General features: G+C 37.1%; 1 protein-coding gene across 3 annotated transcripts in view; it reads right to left on the reverse strand.

The window, feature by feature from the left end:
* The window catches only part of ZDHHC20 (zinc finger DHHC-type palmitoyltransferase 20), a 71,201-nt gene that overhangs the window by 38,823 nt on the left and 11,329 nt on the right, over positions 1-21,049 (reverse strand). For all 3 annotated transcript variants that reach the window (XM_059903286.1, XM_059903285.1, XM_059903287.1), the window contains exons 2-3: positions 5,933-5,959; positions 1,862-1,965 (exon numbers count right to left, since the gene is read on the reverse strand). In XM_059903286.1, the coding sequence (XP_059759269.1) occupies positions 1,862-1,965; positions 5,933-5,959 (131 nt within the window). The remainder of the gene's footprint in view (positions 1-1,861; positions 1,966-5,932; positions 5,960-21,049) is intronic.

Here is a 21,049-nt window from a genome sequence, read left to right on the forward strand (position 1 = left end):
TAAGGAGCGTGTCCAACGTCACGCGGCTAGAAACGCAGAGGCATGAGGCAGACGAGGCGGTCTGGAGCTGGGGGCTGAGTTCTGTACCTCTGTACTATCCTGCTTCTCAAAAGTATTACCAATCGTTTTTCTTATTATATTATTTATTTCCTGTAGTAAAAACTATTTACTTTCACACATGCTGTTTCCAACAGCCATCACTACTAGTAATTGATTAGATAAAATTAGGTCCTTTTCAACTTAAGAGATTAAGATATGGATGGCAACTTGTAATATAACTTTAAGGGCTGACTAATTATTAGCAAATGTTTGAAGAATATATTTGAAGAAACAGTAAGCGTGATGAGTGGTTTACACTATCCCTTAAAACAAAAGCCCCAGTACAAACAATGGGCAATGAGTTTGGTGTTACCCACTACTGCTGAATGTATGTGCAGCACCCAGCAATTCTCCTCCTGGGCATCTGCCCCTAAGAACTATGCATGTACGTACATGTGCTAGAATGTTGATGGCGGTCCTATGTGTAGCAGCCTGAGACTGCAAGCTGCCCAACGGCCCATGCCCATCAACAGTAGACCAGATAAGTAAACTGTGTTATATAACACAGCAGAGGAGGGAGCCACAAGTGTATACGACATGGATGAATGGCACACGAAGAGAACGTTAACGAAAGAAGCCAGACACGCAAGCACACGTCCCGCGTGACTCCATCCACGTGAAGTGCAGACCAGGCAGAGCCAGTGGACGCTACTGGGTGGGTAGGGGTCGGGGGAGCAGGAGAGCGGTGTCTCGTCAGCAGTGACTGGGGGGCGTGTGAGGAGGCTCACGGGAAACCGGTCATGTTCTGCCTCTGGAACTGGGTGCTGGTTACTCACGTGTCCAGTTCATGAAAATTCGTCAAGTGTACATTTATGGCATGTAGAGTTTTCTGCATATATGTTCTATAAAAAGTTAAATGGAAGCTGATATCTTTAAACATGCGTCTATAATTTTTAATGGCTTTTGATGAATTTAATACAAAGGGAAACAATTACATTATTATCATCATCTAATATTTGAGTGCTAACCATATGGCAGGTCCTGTGTTAAAAGCTTTACGTGAATGAATCTCACTTAATCCTCCCAGGCATCCTACAGAGACAGGCATGACTGTTAGCTCCACTTTCCAAACAGAAAACTAAGACTTGGATTCATTAAATAATGTGTTAGAGCAGAAAATCAAACTCAGGCAGTCCTAACTCTAGAGTATATATATATTCTTATCTATCTAGCTATTCTAAACTTTAGGTGAAGAGAATTCAGTCAGCTATATCAAGGCAAAAGAGACATAGTGGTCTTCGGCTTTACTCCACATAAATGTGCACTCATATTATTTCCAAGTGGAACCTCCAAGTAGAAAAAACACCAGCCACACTAGGTGTGACAAGCCACAGCATAGACAATTTGTTTCCCACAATCAAAACACTTTATTTAGTTGCAGCTTATTTGTTCAGGCCTGAGAAAAAATAAGTGTTGAGAGTTTCTAAAAATAAACTCTACTTTCCTAACTCAATTCTGTCCCTTAAGATTATTCACTCCAGTGACATCAAGTACATCTTTAATTTAAGAAAGCGTAGCAGGGCAGAAGAATATTAGCACAGCTAAACCTTAGCGCCATCACCCATCTTTTACGATGCTACGTCAGTGGGCTGTATCTGAGGGATACGCTGATGACTCACACTCACAATGCAGAGTTACCAAGCAATTTATGAATGAAAACGGAACAAATGCATTATGTAATAAAGTTTTAACAAAGGCAACACAGGGAAAATAATTCCATCATTAGTGAAAGCATTTGGTAATTTACCAACATTAAATTTACCTCTTTGGAGGGGGAAGCGGGAGACGTGAAAATTGTCATCCAATAGGACCATACAAACATAACAATGAACAGATGGAAAGCCACAAGGTAAACAACGGCCTTTCCTGGTAAATAAAAACAAATAACATTTCATTGAATCCAGGTGAAAACAGGAAAAAGCATTATATATTAAAACACAATATTTAGGGTCAGGAGGCTCGATCCAATAAAAAATTTAATTAAAATGTACTAAAAACATCAAATATATACACTCCTTCATCTGCATGACGTTAACATTACAGATATGAAAAAACATTCTATTCCTGTATTTAAGGGTTATTGGCCTGGTTTATAAGTAAAGACTGTATTCTGAGATGAGATTTGATTTCATTAAGTTGCTGAAGATTTAAGCTGAAATCTTATGAGCACCTCCTTCAAAAGCACTTCCTAAAAGTTAGATTTTAAATGACTTAAAAATTATTATTTAATGTTCACTATGAACATTAAATCCAAGGAACTATATACTGAAAATAAACAACTCAATTCCTGGACTGTCAGGAAAGGTATCCTAAATTCCATTGTCCTTTTCAACACAAGGTAATGAAAAAATTTTAGCCACTCTGAATTTCTGCCATAACTGTTTCCTAAGTGGATTAGTGTAACATTCCAACATCTTTATCTCCAAATATTCACTCACTGATATAACTAAAAACTTTCTGTTGTGTTCTGTGGTTTTTCTATCTGTGAGAAGTGGGACTGGTTTCCATTAAGAAGCCAGAACTAGTTACCAAGTGCTTAAACTCTTTTTCAGTTTGGAATGCAGCACCACAAACTCACTGAAGAAAACAAAGCACAGATGAGCATAAAAGTCTGAGATTCTACTCATTTTTAAAGTTCGGATCCAATATTACTTTTTCCAAAAGCCTCCTCCATTACTTTCAGAATTTATTATCCCTTCATACTATCTCCCCAAATAATTTACTCAGACTTTAATTAAAGCACTTAATGTGTTTCCTTTAGGTTAGCTGCTTAATACTGATGAGTTAATAAATGCAAAACACTTAGAACAGTGTCTGACACATAATAAATCCTCAATAAATACTGGCTATTATTATCATTGCTGTCCAAGTATAGCAGTTCCTTCTTCTCAAAAACTGGTTCTTTTTGTGCATTCCCTATTTCAGTGTTACCCAAGTATATAGACTGATAGAAGTTTTCACTGGTCTGCAGTTTAATGAGAAACATTAAGAACAATGTAGTGAAGTTTTTATAAAGCTAACATGTATTCAATTTGAGGTACTGTCCTTCTTTTGGTCTGAGGTTACTTTTCCTTATGTTTTTGGTTTTTAAAAAATGTTTTCACATAAAATAATGATACAAAATTGACAACTTGCTGGACCCCAGCATTTTCTTCTGCAATTATACTGGTCCATGCCTGGTCTAACAGAACAGAACCCTGAGACACACAGATGACTGATGCAGGAAGCCAGGGCTCGATGACCCTCACAACGCATGGCTGGCTAATCAGCACGGAGCGCGTACTTCAACTTCTAGCTCCTAAAATCTCCTTCAAAGTAAACTTCTCATTCTTTTCACTGCTAGTGCAACAGTTCTTAAATTGTTGCTCATGTCATTTGGGTCACTGCACAAGCCAATGGGCGCCCCTGCCTTCCAGTCTCTTGCTTCCAATCCATCTCAGTGGCCAGCGTAAAATATGTGGCTCACCGTTTCTTATCCCCGTTGGCTATGAAATTCCTGGGAAATAGCTCCATCTACATGACTAATGAATGCATTCTAAAACTCTGGAACTTCCTAGTAACCATATTTAATTTAACTATAGCTACTCAAATCAGCCCTTCTACCTACTGAAAGTCTACTAGAAGACATATAACGTTACCTAATTTCTAGCCCTCACAATGATCTCGTAGGTATTCTTTCAGTTTACAAATGTGAAATCGAAGGCTCAGAGAATTTAATATTTTGCCCAGTGTTACTTACTTACTAAATGATAAAGCCAGAATTCAAACCCATATATGCTTGATAAAAACCCAAGGTCTTTCTCACTGTGTCATATCTAAACTAATTTTCCTCCGCTTTTTAAATTATTATCTTAGTGGTCACATCCTACTTCAGAGATAACATCTGGTGCCAAGATGAAGCCCTAACCACAACTTCCTTCTATTCTCAAATATGCTTTCTTTTCACTTTCACAAAAACTGATTGTCATCCTCATTGAAAATTGTGGTTTCGCAAAATCTGCATTCTCTATTATTCCAGCTCCCTCTAGGCTAAACCCCATGGTCTAACCAATGGATTCAATAGCACCCCTTCACTTGTTTCTCCTTTGGAAAAACAGGCTGGAGCTCAGTCTCCTGTTACACCAACACTGAAACCATTTATCAAGTCTGCAATTTTATCTTCACCTAGCTCATTTCACTTTTTTATCTTATTGCCTTGCCCCCATATTCAATCAAGTTTGTCAATCCTCATCTACATATTATTGCATAGCTTGGTTACTTTAACTTTAAACTTCTTAATCATTGAGTTACTTACAACTAAGGCTAGAATATAGAACAATATACTTTAACATTTTTTAAACATTTAATATTTTTTTAGAATATTTTTGCTCTCCATAAGAACAAAAACACATGGTTTTTGCCTTAAAAAATCTTAACCTTCAGTTAAAGAAAGAAAAGATAAAATAAATCTCTTAGTATATTGCCTGGAATATAGTAAGCACTTAATAGACGGTAGTTATCAAATTATAAATAATAACAGGAAATATTGTTTTTAAATAAGTTCAAATTAGTGTGATTACTAATAATCCCATATATATGCTATAAACTATTGGTTAGAAGTAATACTTAAAGTAAAAGCTTAACTCATCAAATTGAATCAAAGTTCAAAGAAAAACTGAACCTATAAATCAAAAAGTCTGACTCAAAAATCACCTGTAACTGAAATAAGAAACAAGCAAATAAGCAAACAAAAAACTTTACTGAAAGACTTTCTGAAAGACATGGGGAAAATAGCCCCAAGACATAATGATCCAAGTTAAAAGTTCTTTTATAAGAACTTCAGAAGTTCTCTGCTTTCTATATCTGTGCTTTCAACACACAGGAAACAGTTTTGATTTTAAGCAAGAAAAACAAGCCTAGCAAGATTGAGTCTATATTTATTCTGTTACTGAGAAATTAGATCCAAAGTCAACTTGAGGTTTACATGCTTAATGCCTTCTATTTTCAACAATAAGAATATTTATTAATACTTTCTAGGGACTTCCCTTGCGGTCCAGTGGATAGGACTCAGCTCTTCCTCTGCAGGGGGCACGGGTTCGATCCCTGGTCGGGGAACTAAGATCCTGCAAACTACGCAGCTCGGCCAAAAAAACAACCACCACAAAAAAAAAGTTCCTAACTATTCAACTGTTTTAGAAACCCTCTGGATTTTCATATCTCAAATCAAATTTTATTTTTGAAATTTGATCTCAAAGGACTTAAAATTTTCTTTTATCTCAATAAAATTTTGAGTAATGATTTTTCTCTCTAGACACTGTCTCTTTGACTAGTCATTAAAACTTTAATTCCATTTCAAAATGAACTAGTAATACAATTTACAAATTCAGAGTCTGGTTACTTAATTAAATGACTATGAGTAGTAAAGTACTATTTGAAACAAATGCATAAACAAGAGAACCACCAATAAAATTTAGACATCATGAAACAACACCTCCTCCTCAAACTTAGCTAGAACTGATATTAAAAATCTTTGAACCGCTACTATAAAGAGTTCTGAAGAATATACAAGGCAAAAATATGTATATAAATACATCAAAGAAGTTTGGGTACTAGATGCCTTACAAAATAACAGCAACTTCAATTTACATAAATAACACAAATGAGAATATACTGAATGTATAAAAATAAATCTAATAACACATCTCCTTTTAATCACTTAAGCTTTAAGAATATATATTTTCTTTCTGGAAACCAAAACACACACAGTCATCACTAAATAACAAGTATATGGGTTGTAATTAAGATACCATAAGTAGTCTACTTAACGTGAGAGTAAAAGTTAAAAGTGCCTTACCGTTTTCTCCATTTCCAGAAAGTGTAACTAGAATAGAAGAAAACACAGTGAATATATTTTAAACACTTGTATATAAACTTTATTTCAGGTTGACTATTCACCTTAATATCATTTTCATAAACATAAAATTTAGTTGTAAAATGTAAACAATAATGCAAATTCAGAATTGCACACTCAAAAACCATGGAAACACTAAAATTCAAATTATTCTTTATCATAAACATTGCAGTCGCATTAAAATTTTTCTTCAGACCTTTGTTAATTTTAAGCGTATCAATATGGTTATAGTTATGATGTTTTCTTTAGCTCTTTTCTTAATGCTACCTACAGAATGAGTGGAACTCTCCTCTACGGCACTCATATGACACTTAATTAAGTAGTCTGTGATGTAATTTACCAAACTTTTTGTAAAAGCTACACACAAAACACATTGTTATTTTTCTACAGAAAAAAAAAAAAAAGAGGAACTTATCCTGTAATTTTTAGAGCAATTTTCTTCCTAGTTTGAAACCCTGGGAACTGCTCCTTATTCCTCCGCTCTGGATAGTCCAGTGGCCTCTGGGTCCTGTTGATTCTACTACCTAAGTCTCTTCACATCCGCCTCCCCCTCCCATTTCTCCCATTGCCTTGTTTTAGGACCTTCTCAAATGCGATAGCTTAAAGCAACTCTACTTGCAGTTGAACAACATCCTCACCACCAGCAAATCAACACCCACCAGTCACTTACAAAAAAAGTCCACAATCTTCAGAGGAGCAAACACTATAGGCCCTCTGTGATCTACAATCTGTCCGCCTCTCCAGTCTCTTGTCATTTGCCCATACCCACGGTCTAATTATCCTGAAAAAAACTGCAGTTTCCTAAATACATCAGGCTGTTTCACACACTGTTGCTTCCCCTATTCATCCTTCAAGACCCGGTGTATACACTCCCTCCTTGGCAAAGCCTTCCTGAGTCCCACTCTAGGCAGAGCGGGTCACTCCTTTATTTCAACGCTGCTCACCCCTCCATCTCTACCATACCACCTCATTTTTCGCAATTACTTGTTGACATGTCTGTCTCACCCTGCTGGACTGCATTAGTGTAGGATCATGTCTTAGAACAATAACAACCCTAACAGTTATCATTAGTTCCCTCTTACAGATAAATAAACTAAGACTCAAGATAATTAAAGGACGTCCCTGAGGTCACAGAGCTAGTACATGCAGTGTAGATAAGATGTGAACTCAAGGGCTTCCCTGGTGGTGCAGTGGTTAAGAATCCGCCTGCCAATGCAGGGGACACGGGTTCAAGCCCTGGTCCAGGAAGATCCCACATGCCGTGGAGCAGCTAAGCCTGGGCACCACAATTATTGAGCCCTCGCGCCACAACTACTGAAGCCCGCGCGCCTAGAGCCTGTGCTCTGCAACAAGAGAAGCCACCGCAATGAGAAGCTCCGCGCACCGCAACGAAGAGTAGCCCCCGCTCGCCGCAACTAGAGAAAGCCCGCGCGCAGCAACGAAGACCCAACGCAGCCAAAAATAAATAAATAAAATTAATTAAAAAAAAAAATCTGAACTCAAGTGTATTTGGACTTGTATTCTTTCCTGGAGTGTGTTTCATTTTATTCAGTGTTTTAGTTCCAAAGCCGGGCATACAGCAACAATGCTTAAGAAATGTTTATTAATTCAATATCCATTTTTGACTAAAATCTCTTGATAAAATAGGAGTATCTGTATACTTCCTTAGTAAACTAAAATATATCTATCTCAATCCCCAAACCAACATAATTTAATGAGAAAACACAATGAAGTATTCCCACTAAAGTCAGGAACATAGCAAGCAGGTTCATGATCATTACTTTTTTTTTTTTCTTTTTCAAACATTGTTTCAGAGAGGCATAGGGCTTTTTCCAGCCCATCTTAGGTCATTCAGGTATGGTCTGGGGTAGGTAAACCCTGGGCTGGTCCCCTCTGGCCTCACAAAGCATTTCCCCTTTATGCTAGTGTACGCTACTAAAAATATAATTTTCATTAGGTGCCATATATGAAATGATTGGGAAGCACTACAGTAGCCACACAATTATAAAAGAGAAATAAATTAATTGTATAGAAATTGAAAAGAAGATATATGTATCACTACTTGTAGATTATATGACTACATTCTTTTATAGTCAAAGAAAACCAACTGCAAAACTATTATAAGTACGAGGTGATAGTGTACAAAAAACTGATATACAGAAATCAGTAGATTCCCAATATACACGTAATCACTATGTAGAAGTTATAATAAAAGAAAGTTCTATTTACAAAGCCACCTAAAAAAATAATGTTCCTAGGAGTAAACGTAAGAATTGAGCAAGATCTATACAAAAAGAAACATTTTGATGTTTCTGAGGGACACTAATAAAAATCTGAACAAGTGGAAAGGCTTATATTCTTACATAGAAGAGACATCGTTAAAATGGCAATTCTCTTGAGGTTATTCTTATAAATTTAGTGTCATCTCAATAAAAGTGCTTTTATTTTTTAAGTAGTCAGATTCCAAAGTTCATTTGTGGAAAAATAAACTTACATGATGAAGTAGGAAAATTTTGAAAGAGATGAATAATGAAGTAGCACTAGTCAAGTCAAATCCTAGAGCACAGTATTTTAAAAATATTACAAATGCCCCAATTATTAAAACAGTTGTACTGGCTCATGAATAAATAGATCACTGGAACAGAACAGAAAGCTCCCAAATGGAACCAAATGCATATAAGAATTCACTATATGATAAACATGGGATTTCAAATCAGTGTGGATAGAGCCAATAAATAGCATCAGAATAAATGGGTAGCCATGTTGAAAAAAGATACCATTGAGATTCACAACACAGGTCAGGATAAATCCCAAATGTATCAAAGATTTAAATGCAAAAAATAAAAATAAAAACAAAATCATGCATGTACTACATGAAACAAGGGAAATTTTAAAATATATACACTTTTGGAGCTGAGTAGGTATTTCAGAGTATGACACAGAACACAGAAGCCATAGGAAAATATTGATATATTTGACTGCATAAAAGTAAAAACAAATGCTCAAAAAAAATCACTACAAGACAACAAGAAACTAGGAAAAAATACTCACAATTCTTACTATGGACTAAAAACTAATTTCTCTGTTTAAAGAGTACCTACAAATCAATGAGTTTCTTTTTAAACAACCCACTTTTTCACAGAAAAGGAAATACAAACATCTCAAACATAAAAAAGATGGTCAACCTCAGTCATAACAGAAATCCAAAGTAAAACTACATGAAGATACCATTTTTAGTAATCACATTAGTAAAGATCAAAAGTTGATAACATACTGTGTGATCACACTTGTCAGAGCAGAGTTCTGATTTAAATTGCATCTGGCTAACAGTTTCTGGTGGCTGCCTCTTCCAACTTCCCACTAGGACAACACGCAACTACAGGAAACAACAGAACTGTTCCATACCAAAAACAAAGCTAGACAAACCAAGAATGACCAGAACTACTTCGTCAAGAGGGCTTTCCTGACCACAGGAGTGGGGTAAATAAATCTCCTTAGCATACATTCCCACAGCACTATATAATTCCCTTATCATAACACTCCTGACATTGGTATGTAATTACTAGTTTCTAATCTGTAGTTCCTTCCAGATTTTTCTTGGAGGAAGGGACGAGACTGAGTCACCAACGCCTGGCACAGGGCGGAGTGGAACCAGCCCCCAGGATCTGTTAGCTGCCCCTCCAACTACACAGACAAAGGACAGTTAGGGACAACGAACGCTGAGCCGTCTGCAGAGCCTCTGGCCTCACAGAGGGATATTCCATTTTCTGAGGATCCCAATATAGTTTTAAAAGTTCTTTTGATGATAAAGCCAGAACTACAAAAAACATTACACATACTAATGGTTACATGTGCCTTGTAAAGGTATAATGAATGTCCTTTTTTCAATCATGTCAGTGACCATGTATAATCTCATTTGCAGATAATATTAATCTAAATTTAAGTTTCTATGTGAACCTGAGAGCTGGCCACATGCTCTTCTCCACTTAACTGCCCCCTTTTCTCACCTACTCCCCACTAATTGAGATTGAAAATCCCAGATACTCTCACTTTACCACCATCCTTTGCATCTACTGTGGCCATGTGATACAGTTCTGGCTAATGGATACATCTTCGGAAAAGGAAAAGTTATGGTGGAAAAAACTTTTTCTTCCTTGACAAGTGAGAAGCATGTGAGGAGAAAGCCATTATAACTGCCTTCATCCTGTTTTTGCTTTGCATACTTATAGTGTAAGGATGCGCTGACAATCTGTAATTGCCAACGTTCAACCTTGAGGGAAGAATATTTGCTGGATACAGGATTCTGGGTTGACAGTTCTTTTCATTTAACACTTGAAAAATGCCATAGCACTTCCTTTTGGTCTCCACAGTTTCTGATGAAAAACCTGCTGTTGTTCTAATTTTCCCCCATAGGTAAGGTAAACTTTTGTCCCTGTTTTCAAGATTTTATCTGTCTTTAGTTTTCACAAGTTTGGTTATGATGTGTCTTGGCATGGATTTCTTTATCTTGTTTAGCATTCACTCAGCTTCTAGAACCTGTAGGTTTACGTCTTTTGTCACATTTGCAAAAATTTTAGCTATTATTCCTTCAAGTACTTTTTCAGCCACACTCTCATTCTTCTCTCCTTCTGGAACTCTGATGACACACAGTTTAGATTTTTTTTTTTTTAATAGTTTCACAAGTCCCTGATGATCTATTCATCTTTATTTCTCAGTTTAATTTCTTCTGTTGTTCACCCTGGGTAATTTTTATTCCATCTTTAAGTTCACTGATTCTTTACTCTGCCCTCTCCATTCTGCTACTGAGCAGACTTTTATGAGTTTTTTAATTTGGCTATTGTATTTTTCAGTTCTAAAATTTCCAGTTCTAAAGATGGCTCTTCTCTATATCTTTGTCAACCGAAGGTCACACAGACTTTCTCATATGTTCACTTCTATAAGGTTTATAGGTTTTACATTTAGGTCTGTAATAGATTTTAAATGCTGATTTTAAAAATATATGGTATGAAGTGAGGATTGAGGTTAATTTTTTTGCCTAGAGATGGACAATAGTTCCAATATCGTTAGCCAACAAAACTATACTTTCTCTACTGAGTTACCCTGGATCGTCTCATGAAAATTAATCAGCTATATTTGTAAGGGTTTATTTCTGAAGTCTCTATTCTGCCCCATTGATCTATAGTCCACTCCTACTCTAACACCACCCTGACTTGATTCCAAGCAGCTTTAGAAAATCCTGAAATCAGACAGTATGACTCCTCCAGCTTCTTTTTCAAAAGTGTTTTGGCTATTTTAGGTCCTTTGCATTTCCATATACATTTTAAGCTCATCTTATTGATTAAAAAAAAAAAAAAAGCCTCCTGGGATTTTTTGGCTGGTATTGTATTGACTCTATAGATCACTTTAGAAAGAACTGATATCTTTATAATATTGTCTTCCATTCCATGATCACAGCATATCTCTTCACTTTAGATTTTACCTGATCAATACACAAACCTTGCACATATTTTGTTAGATTTATCCCTTTTATTTAATTTTTTGATCCACTTATAAATCAGCATTTTAAAAATTGAGGTATAGTTGATTTACAATATTGTATGTTTCAGGTGTACAACATAATGATTCACAATTTTTAAAGATTATACTCCATTTATAGTTACTATAAAACATTGGCTATATTCCCTGTGCTGTACAATATATCCTTGTAGCTTATTTATTTTATACATAGTCATTTGTACCTCTTAATCCTCCATCAGTTGTTACCCCTCCTTCCTTCCCTCTCCCCACTGGTAACCTCTAGTTTGTTCTATATCTCCGAATCTGTTTCTTTTTTGTTATACTGACTATTTTTTTTTTTTTCTTTTAGATTCCCCATATAAGGGATAACATTTAGTATCTTCCTCTGACTTATTTCACTAAGCATAATATCTTCCAGTTCCATCCATGTCGTTGCAAATGGCAAAATTTCATTATTTTTCATGATGAAGTGGTATTCCATTGTAATATATATACCTCATCTTCTTTATCTATTCATCTGTTGATGGACACTTAAGTTGCTTCCATATCTTGGCTATTGTAAGTAATACTGCTATGAACATTGGGGTGCATGTATCTTTCCAAATTAGTGTTTTCATTTACTTAGAATATATACCCAGGAGTAGAACTGCTGGATCATATGGTAGCTCTATTTTTAATTTTTGAGGACCCTCCATACTGTTTTCCACAGTGTCTGCACCAATTTCCATTCCCACCAACAGTGTACAGGGGCTCCCTTTTCTCCACATCCTTGCCGACATTTGTCATTTGTGGTTTTTTTGATGATAGACATTCTGACAAGTGTGAGGTGATATCTCACTGTGGTTTTGGTTTGCATTTCTCTGATGATTAGCAATGTTGAGAATCTTTTCATGTGCCAGATGTTGGCCATCTGTACGTCTTCTTTGGAAAATTGTCTATTCAGGTCTTCTGCCCATTTTTTAATCAGGTTTTTTTTTTGATGTTGAGTTGTATGAGCTATTTATATATTTTAGATATTAACCCCTTCATTGGTCATATCATTTGCAAATATTTCCTGCCATGCAGTAGCTTGTCTCTTCATTTTATCGATGGTTTCCATTGCTGTGCAAAATCTTGTAAGTTTAATTAGTCCCCCTCCTTCCTTTTTTTTGGCCACACCTCGCAGCATGCAGGATCTTAGTTCCCTGACCAGGGATCTAACCTGTGCCCACTGCAGTGGAAGTGCAGAGTCTTAACCACTGGACCGCCAGGAAAGTCCCCTAATTAGGTCCCATTTGTTTACGTTTGCTTTTATTTTCTTTGCCTTAGGAGACAGATCCAAAAAAATACTGCCACAATTTATGTCAAAGAGTGTTCTGCCTATGTTTTCTTCTAGGAGTTTTACGGTTTGAGGTCTTACATTTAGGTCTTTCATCCATTTTGAGTTTATCTTTGTACATGGTGCAAGAAAATGTTTTAATTTCATTCTTTCACATGTAGCTGTCCAGTTTTTATAGCACCACTTTTGAAGAGACTGTCTTTTCCCCATTATATATTCTTGCCTCATTTGTCATAGGTTAATTAACAATAAGTGAGTGGGTTTATTTCTGGGCTCTCGATCCTGTTCTGTTGATCTATGTGTCTGTTTTTGTGCCAGTACCATAGTTTTGGTTATCGTAGCTTTGTAGTATAGTCTGAAGTCAGGGAGCGTGATTCCTCCAGCTCTGTTCTTTCTCAAGATTGTTTTGGCTATTTGGGGTCTTTTGTGTCTCCACACAAATTTTAAACTTATTTGTTCCAGTCCTATGAAAAATGCCCTTGGTATTTTGATAGGGATTGCACTGAATCCGTAGATTGCCTTGGGTAGTATGGTCATTTTAACAATATTAATTCTTTCAATCCATGAAAATAATACATCTTTCCATCTGTTTGTGTCATCTTCAATTTCTTTCATCAGTATCTCATAGTTTTCTGAGTACAGATCTTTTACCTTCTTAGGTAGGTTTATTCCTAGGTTTTTTGTTTTTCTTTTAATGCGATGGTAAATGCAAGTTTCCGTAATTTCTCTGTTAGTTTGTTGTTACTATATAGAAATGCAACATATTTCTGATATTTGTTTTGTATCCTGCAACTTTACCAGATTCATTGATGAGCTTTAGCAGTTTTTTTGCTGGGGTCCTTAGGATTTTCTATGTACAGTACCATGTAGTCTGAAAACAGTGAAAACAGTTTTACTTTCCGGTTTGGGTGCCTTTTATTTCTTTTTTTAATTTTATTTATTTATTTATTTATGGCTGTGTTGGGTCTTCGTTTCTGTGCGAGGGCTCTCTCCAGTTGCGGCAAGTGGGGGCCACTCTTCATCATGGTGCGCAGGCCTCTCACCATCGCGGCCTCTCTTGTTGCGGAGCACAGGCTCCAGAAGCGCAGGCTCAGTAATTGTGGCTCACGGGCCCAGTTGCTCCGCGGCATGTGGGATCTTCCCAGACCAGGGCTCGAACCCGTGTCCCCTGCATTGGCAGGCAGATTCTCAACCACTGCGCCACCAGGGAAGCCCCATGGGTGCCTTTTATTTCTTTTTCTTCTCTGACCGCTGTGGCTAGAACTTCCAATACGATGTTTAATAAAAATGGTGACAGTGGCATTCTTGTCTTGTTCCTGACCTTAGAGGAATGATTTCAGCTTTTCATTGTTGCGTATGATATTAGCTGTGGGATTATCATATATGGCCTTTATTATGTTGAGGTATGTTCCCTCTGTACCCACTTTCTGGAGAGTTTTTATCATAAATGGATGTTGAATTTTGTCAAAAGCTTTTTTTGCATCTGTGGAGATGATCATATGGTTTTTATTCTTCAATTTGTTAATATCATGTATCACACTGATTGATTTGTGGATACTGATCTATCCTTGCATCCCTGGAATAAATCCCACTTGATCACGGTAAATGATCCTTTTAATGTATTGTTGAATTTGACTTGCTAATACTTTGTTGAGGATTTTTGCATCTATGTCCATCAGTGATACTGGCCTGTGATTTTCCTTTTTTGTGGTATCTTTGTCTGGTTTTGGTATCAGGGTGATACTGGCCCCACAGAATGAGTTCAGAAGCACTCCATCCTCTGCAGTTTTTTAGAATAGTCTGAGAAGGATAGGTGTTACGTCTTCTCAAATTTGGTAGAATTCACCTGTGAGGCCATCTGGTCATGGACATTTGTTTGTTGGGGATTTCTTTTATTACTGATTCAATTTCATTACTGGTAATTGGCCTGTTCATATTTTCTATTTCTTCTTGGTTCAGCCTTGGGAGATTGTACACTTCTAGTAATCTGTCTACTTCTTCTAGGTTATCCACTTTATTGGCATATTGTTGTTCGTAATAATCTGCTATGATCTCTTGTATTTCTGTGGTGTCAGTTTTAACTTCCTTTTTAATTTCTGATTTTATTGATTCAGGCCCTCTCTTTTTTTCTTATGAGTCTGACTAAAGGTTTATCAATTTTTAAAACTATTTTCAAAGAACCAGCTCTTTGTTTCATTGATCTGTTCTATTTTCTTAAGTCTCTATTTCATTTATTTCTGCTCTGATTTTTGACTTCTTTCCTTCTACTAACTTTGGGTTTTGTTCTTGTTTTTCTCATCCTTTCTCGTAAGGTTAAGTTGCTTATTTGAGATTTTTCTTGTTTCCTGAGGTAGGCTTTTATCACTATAAACTTCCGTCTTACAACTGCTGTTGCTGCATCCCATAGATTTTGGATCACTGTGTTCTTGTTTTCACTTGTCTCCATATTTTTTTTTATTTCTTCAGTGATCCATTAGTTGCTCAGTAGCATATTTTCTAGCCTCCACTTGTTTGTGTTTTTGCAGTTTTTTTCTTGTAGTTGATTTCTAGTCTCATAGTATTGTGGTCAGATAAGATGCCTGATATTATTTCAATCAATGAGACCATTAGTACTGCCAGTAATATGATTACTGAAAGGTTTAAATAATTTGTTGCATATATGCTCTACATTCGCTAATAGCTGTACCATATCTAATTTGTTAGAGCAAATAACCATTACAAATTATATTTTTCTCTTACTTATAACCCTCCTCACTTAGGTCTATAAGAACATACGTACATATTTATTGTTCATATCATAGTTTAAGTTGCTGTCTCTGTGGTCATTTGGGCTGTCTAAAGCTCATCCCCATTCTCTAGCAAACTGGTTTTGTTGTAGATACAATTCAAGTTGTTCTGTTTATATGCAGTGATTTGGGGGAGACTCAAAAATAATAAACTGTTACCATCATCTTCCCAGAATCCCAAATGACAGTGACTTTTTGAAGAGAAGAGGCCATATGTCTTGTGAAATGTGCTGCATTCTGACTTTGTTTCTTTTTGGTGTCCTTCACTTCTTCATCTACCCCAACCTCTTCCTCCTCCTACCACTCCATTCAAAGTCTAATGGCTTGAGTATAATTTGAGGGAGCAGGTGGGAGAGGATGGACAAGAATACTCATCTGGGTACTGTATAGTATTTAAGGAGATACTCAGGACACACATTATTTAAGTTTGTCACTATCAGTGATGCTACGTTTGGGCCATTTGGTAAGGCAGTGACCACCAAATGTCTCCTTGTAAAGGTCCATTTTTCACTTTGACAATCATGGAATCTTTTGTGGAGTAAAACGTTAAGGGTATGTGAATATCTTCTTCCCCTAACAGTTTTAGCATCACTGATATGCCTTGCCTGAATCTATTATTTTGTAGAATTAGAAAATCACCATTAAAAGCCCTCTATTATTTACTTCCATAGTTTTAAGCTGGCATTCTTCTGTAAAGAGCTTTCCCTCACTGGAGATGAACTAGAATCATTCTAAAAAGGCAGTACAAAAATATAATTATTTCCCTTTAATTACCCATTTTCAGAATAAAAATTTGGTATAATATTTACCTCCAGGACTTCCCTGGTGGCACAGTGGTTAAGCACCCGCCTGCCAATGCAGAGGACATGGGTTCGGGCCCTGGTCCAGAAAGATCCCACATGCCACGGAGCAACTAAGCCCGTGCGCCACAACTACTGAGCCTGTGCTCTAGAGCCTGCAAGCCACAACCACTGAGCCCGTGTGCCACAACTACTGAAGCCTGCGCCTACAGCCCACGCTCCGCAACAAGAGAAGCCACTGCAACGAGAAGCCCGCACTCTGCAACCAAGAGTAGCCCCAGCTTGCCACAACTAGAGAAAGCCCACGCGCAGCAACAAAGACCCAATGCAGCCAAAAATAAATAAATAAATAAATTTTAAAAATTCACCTCCATTGTTAGCAAATAAATTTAGTTTTTCTCTTCTTGAATATCAATACAGAAACTTACGGATTTTATTTACTAGACGTGTCATCAAGTACACTCGTTATTTTTATGTTCAAATTGCCCCACTTGGCTAATGCCTCTTCCAGCTGACTCCTGTAGCGTCCTGATCATCCCATTAGTCTCTGAGCACTTCCTTGCACAGCACAAGATGTCCCAGGCTCATTTTATATTTTCCTCCCCTGGACCTGACATTAGCCACTTCTTCAAGGGCCACTGGTTTCTTTTAATGATATTTAGAAACCAAGCTTTGAATTCTCAGGGTGCTCACAGCTACTGGAGTTTCATTGCTTTTAGGCCCTTTGGGTTACAAAAGGAGTATTATACATTTATATTTATATTCACACTGATATTTCCAATTCAAATAGAACATTACAGAGTTTTTTCTTAATTTCTTGGCATTGTATTTGTATCTCTTTACTTTCACAATGAAAATCTTAGTTCCTAAGTAATTTACTTATTTATTCAGTTTATCCTAAAATGTACATAAAACAGTTTAAAAACTACATACTAGTTTAAGATTTCTTTGCAGTTTTTTTATTTTATTCTGTTTTGGCTTTAAACTACATCCAACTAAGGAGTCCTGTGTTACTTTCAAAACTCACTAGAAAGAATTCTTTCCTCTGTGTAGTTATAGTACCAACTTCATAAAATTAAGTTCATTTGTTTCATGATTTCAAATTTTACAGTTTGCTTTTACCCTTGTTTTATTTTTATTTTGGATATGTAACAAATATAAATGTTTAAAAGTTAAAAAAAAAACTATGTAAAAAGGTACTCAGAAAGGCCTGGCTTTCATTCCTCACCCCCTCACCCCAGATAATCATTTTTATTAGTGTTTGTTTTATTCTTCCACTACTTCTTTTAGCAAAATAAGCAAGTAAGTATGTATTTCTAATTTCTTCCTTTAAATATCTTGGTCTACACCTTGCTTTTTTCACTTATACCCTAGAAATCACTACACATTAGTACACAGAGACAACCATTGTTTCCTTTTTAAAGCACTTCATGGTATTCCACTGTGTGGGTGTTCCAGTTATACAACCAGGCCTCTATTGATAGCCATCTGGGTTGTCTCCAATCTTCTGCTGTTGCAAACAGTGCAGCAATGAATAACCCTATGCATGTGTTGTTTACTTGTGGAAGTTTATCTTCAGTGTAGATTTCTAACAGTGTGATTACTGGACTGAAAGTAAATCTGTCTGCTTTCCCCAAACTCAATTATAGGGGTTGTACCATTTTGATACTCCTACAAGCAATGCATGAGGCTGCTTATTTCTCTACAATAGAATATCTTCAGACTTTTGATACTACAGGGTAATTTTACTTTGCATTAAATAAATTACAGTAAGCATCTTCTCATATGTTTATAAGCCATTTTTGTTTTTTTTCCCTATGAACTGTCTATGTCACATCCATTTAAAAATTGTTTTTAATCAGGCTTTCCTCACTCCCTGGTTGTAAGATCATCCAGCCATGTTTTCTCTTAGTGTTGGAAGGTTCTTATTTTTTATATTCAGATTTGGTCCATTTTGAAATGGCAGATTCCAGGGGTAGGAAAAGTATCAGATAAGCCTAAAAAAAATCTCCTGGCACCTGAAGATAAGGAAAGAAAAATGATGGCGACATGTCAAAAGGACACAGAAACCAAACTAAAAGGGCTCCTACTGGCTAAATCTGGGACAATTTGAGCAACAAAAATAAATGATACAGGGATTTCCCTGGTGGCGCAGTGGTTAAGAACTGGCCTGCCAATGCAGGGGACACGGGTTCGAGCCCTGGTCTGGGAAGATCCCACATGCCGCAGAGCAACTAACCGTGTGTGCCACAACTACTGAGCCTGTGCTCTAGAGCCCGTGAGCCACAACTACAGAAGCCTGCGTGCCACAACTACTGAAGCCCGTGCACCTAGAGCCCGTGCTCCGCTACAAGAGAAGCCACCTCAATGAGAAGCCTGCACACCGCAATGAAGAGTAGCCCCTGCTCGCTGTAACTAGAGAAAGCCTGCATGCAGCAACAAAGACCCAATGCAGCCAAAAATAAATAAATAAATAAAAAATAAATTTATAAAAAAATAAATGATACGTTGTAACCCATAAAATAAGAATCCATGAGAGCACGACGATGTAAATGAATGAATAAATAAATAAATGGGCGGCTTCCCTGGTGGTGCAGTGGTTGAGAATCTGCCTGCCAATGCAGGGAACACGGGTTCGAGCCCTGGTCTGGGAAGATCCCACATGCTGCGGAGCAACTGGGCCCGTGAGCCACAATTACTGAGCCTGCGCGTCTGGAGCCTGTGCTCCGCAACAAGAGACCACAGAAACGAAGACCCAACACAACCAAATAAATAAATAAATAAATAAATAAATAAATGGGGAGGAGGGAAAGCTCTTCCTTTCGGTTTAATTCTAATTATTAAATGTAGAAGAAATCATAGAATTTAAAAAATCACCATTTGGCAACCAGCACAGTAATTGTTTCAAGCAAGAGTCCTCAACAGATGCTAATAAAGAGTAAGTGCAAGTAATCATGAACAGATTTTCCCACAAAGATACTTGTCTTAGGTTGGGTTCTCTGGAATCAGGTGCTGAGACAGAGTTTGGGGTGCAAGATACTCACTAGGGATCAACACATGTGAAAGGAAGTGGGGGAAGCAGAATTGGGCAGAGGTAGACATCTCACTATAGTGCAGGCCTATTCAAGCTTTGGCCACAGGCAGGGAGCTCTGAAGAAGTCCACCCCTTCTCACTCAGCACTGCATGCCACTGCCCAGGAAGGGTGTGACCTTGGGTGAGTTGAGTCACACTGAACGAGCTGAGAGCTGACTGCTGGAAGCTGTCTGCTGACCGCACATGCCACAACTGAGCAAGTCCTTCCTCAAAGAGGGGTATGTGTGGGTTGTCTGGGTCTACCAGAATACTTATTAATTACAAGGAAAACTGTACCTTTACAGAATGGAGAAACTTGGCAGATACCAGCTTACGTGGTGACCAAAGTAAACAGTTCCCAAGACAGTACAATCAATGACACAGTATTACTTTTGTGGTATTCACGCTAAAAATGTATACATGAGGAAACATCAGACATACCTAATTCGACGGACATTCTACACAAGAAGCCTATACTCTTCAAAAGTGTCACGGTCATGAAACACAAAACAAGACTGAGGAGCTCTTCCAGATCAAAGGACACTAGAGAGACCTGATACCTAACTGCAATGTGTGAGCCTGGCCTGGTCTGTGGAGCAGAACAACGGTTTAGTGGGACAACTGGAGAAGTCCCAGTAAGGCTTACAGATTAGAGAGTAGCATTTTATCATGCTAATTTCCTGATCTTGATATCTGTACTCTGATTATATAAGAGAATGTTCTCTGCTATAGACTGAATGTTTGTGTTCCCCCAAAATTCATGTTAAATCCTAATGCCCAGTGTAATAGTATTTGAAGGTGGGGCCTTTGGGATTACATCATGAGAGTGAGGCTCTCATGAATGGGATTAGTGCCCTAATAAGAAAGAGATCCCTCACTCCTTCCGTCATGTGACAATACAGTGAAAAGATGGCCATCTATGAACCAAGAAGTGAGCCCTCACCAGACCCCTGCTGGCACCTTGATCTTAGACTTCCAGTCTCCCGAAGTGTGAGAAATAAATTTCTACTGTTTATAAGCCACCACCATAAGTCTATGGTATTCTGTTGAAGAACCTAAACAGACTAAGACACTCTTGCTTTTAGAACACTGATGTATTTACAGGTAAAGGGACATTTAAGGTCTGCAACTTACTCTCAAGTATTTCAGAGACAGAATGAATAAATGATAAAGCATGTAGCAAATAATAACCTTTAGGGAATCTGGGTGAAGGATATATGAAAATTCTTTGTACTATTTTTCACAAGTCGAAAATTATTTTAAAATAAAAAGTGTAAAATATAAGAAAAAAAATTTTTATCCATTTGTAGTTTATCTTGGAATACAGTGTGAGATATGGACCCAATTTTCTCTCTTATCAAATAAGTATCCAGTTGTCCCACCTTCTCCTCTGTGATTTGAGGTGCTACTTTATTCTAAATTTCTATATTTACTGTCTATTTCTGGACATTCTATTCTGTTCCATTGGCCAATATGTCTGTCCACACATCATACCACACAATTGGTACACAATTTTTATAACAGATTTTTTTTTTTAATTATTTATTTATTTATTTATTTATTTTT

The sequence above is a fragment of the Balaenoptera ricei genome, chromosome 18 (assembly GCF_028023285.1).
Source record: "Balaenoptera ricei isolate mBalRic1 chromosome 18, mBalRic1.hap2, whole genome shotgun sequence".
Taxonomy (NCBI): Eukaryota; Metazoa; Chordata; class Mammalia; order Artiodactyla; family Balaenopteridae; genus Balaenoptera; species Balaenoptera ricei.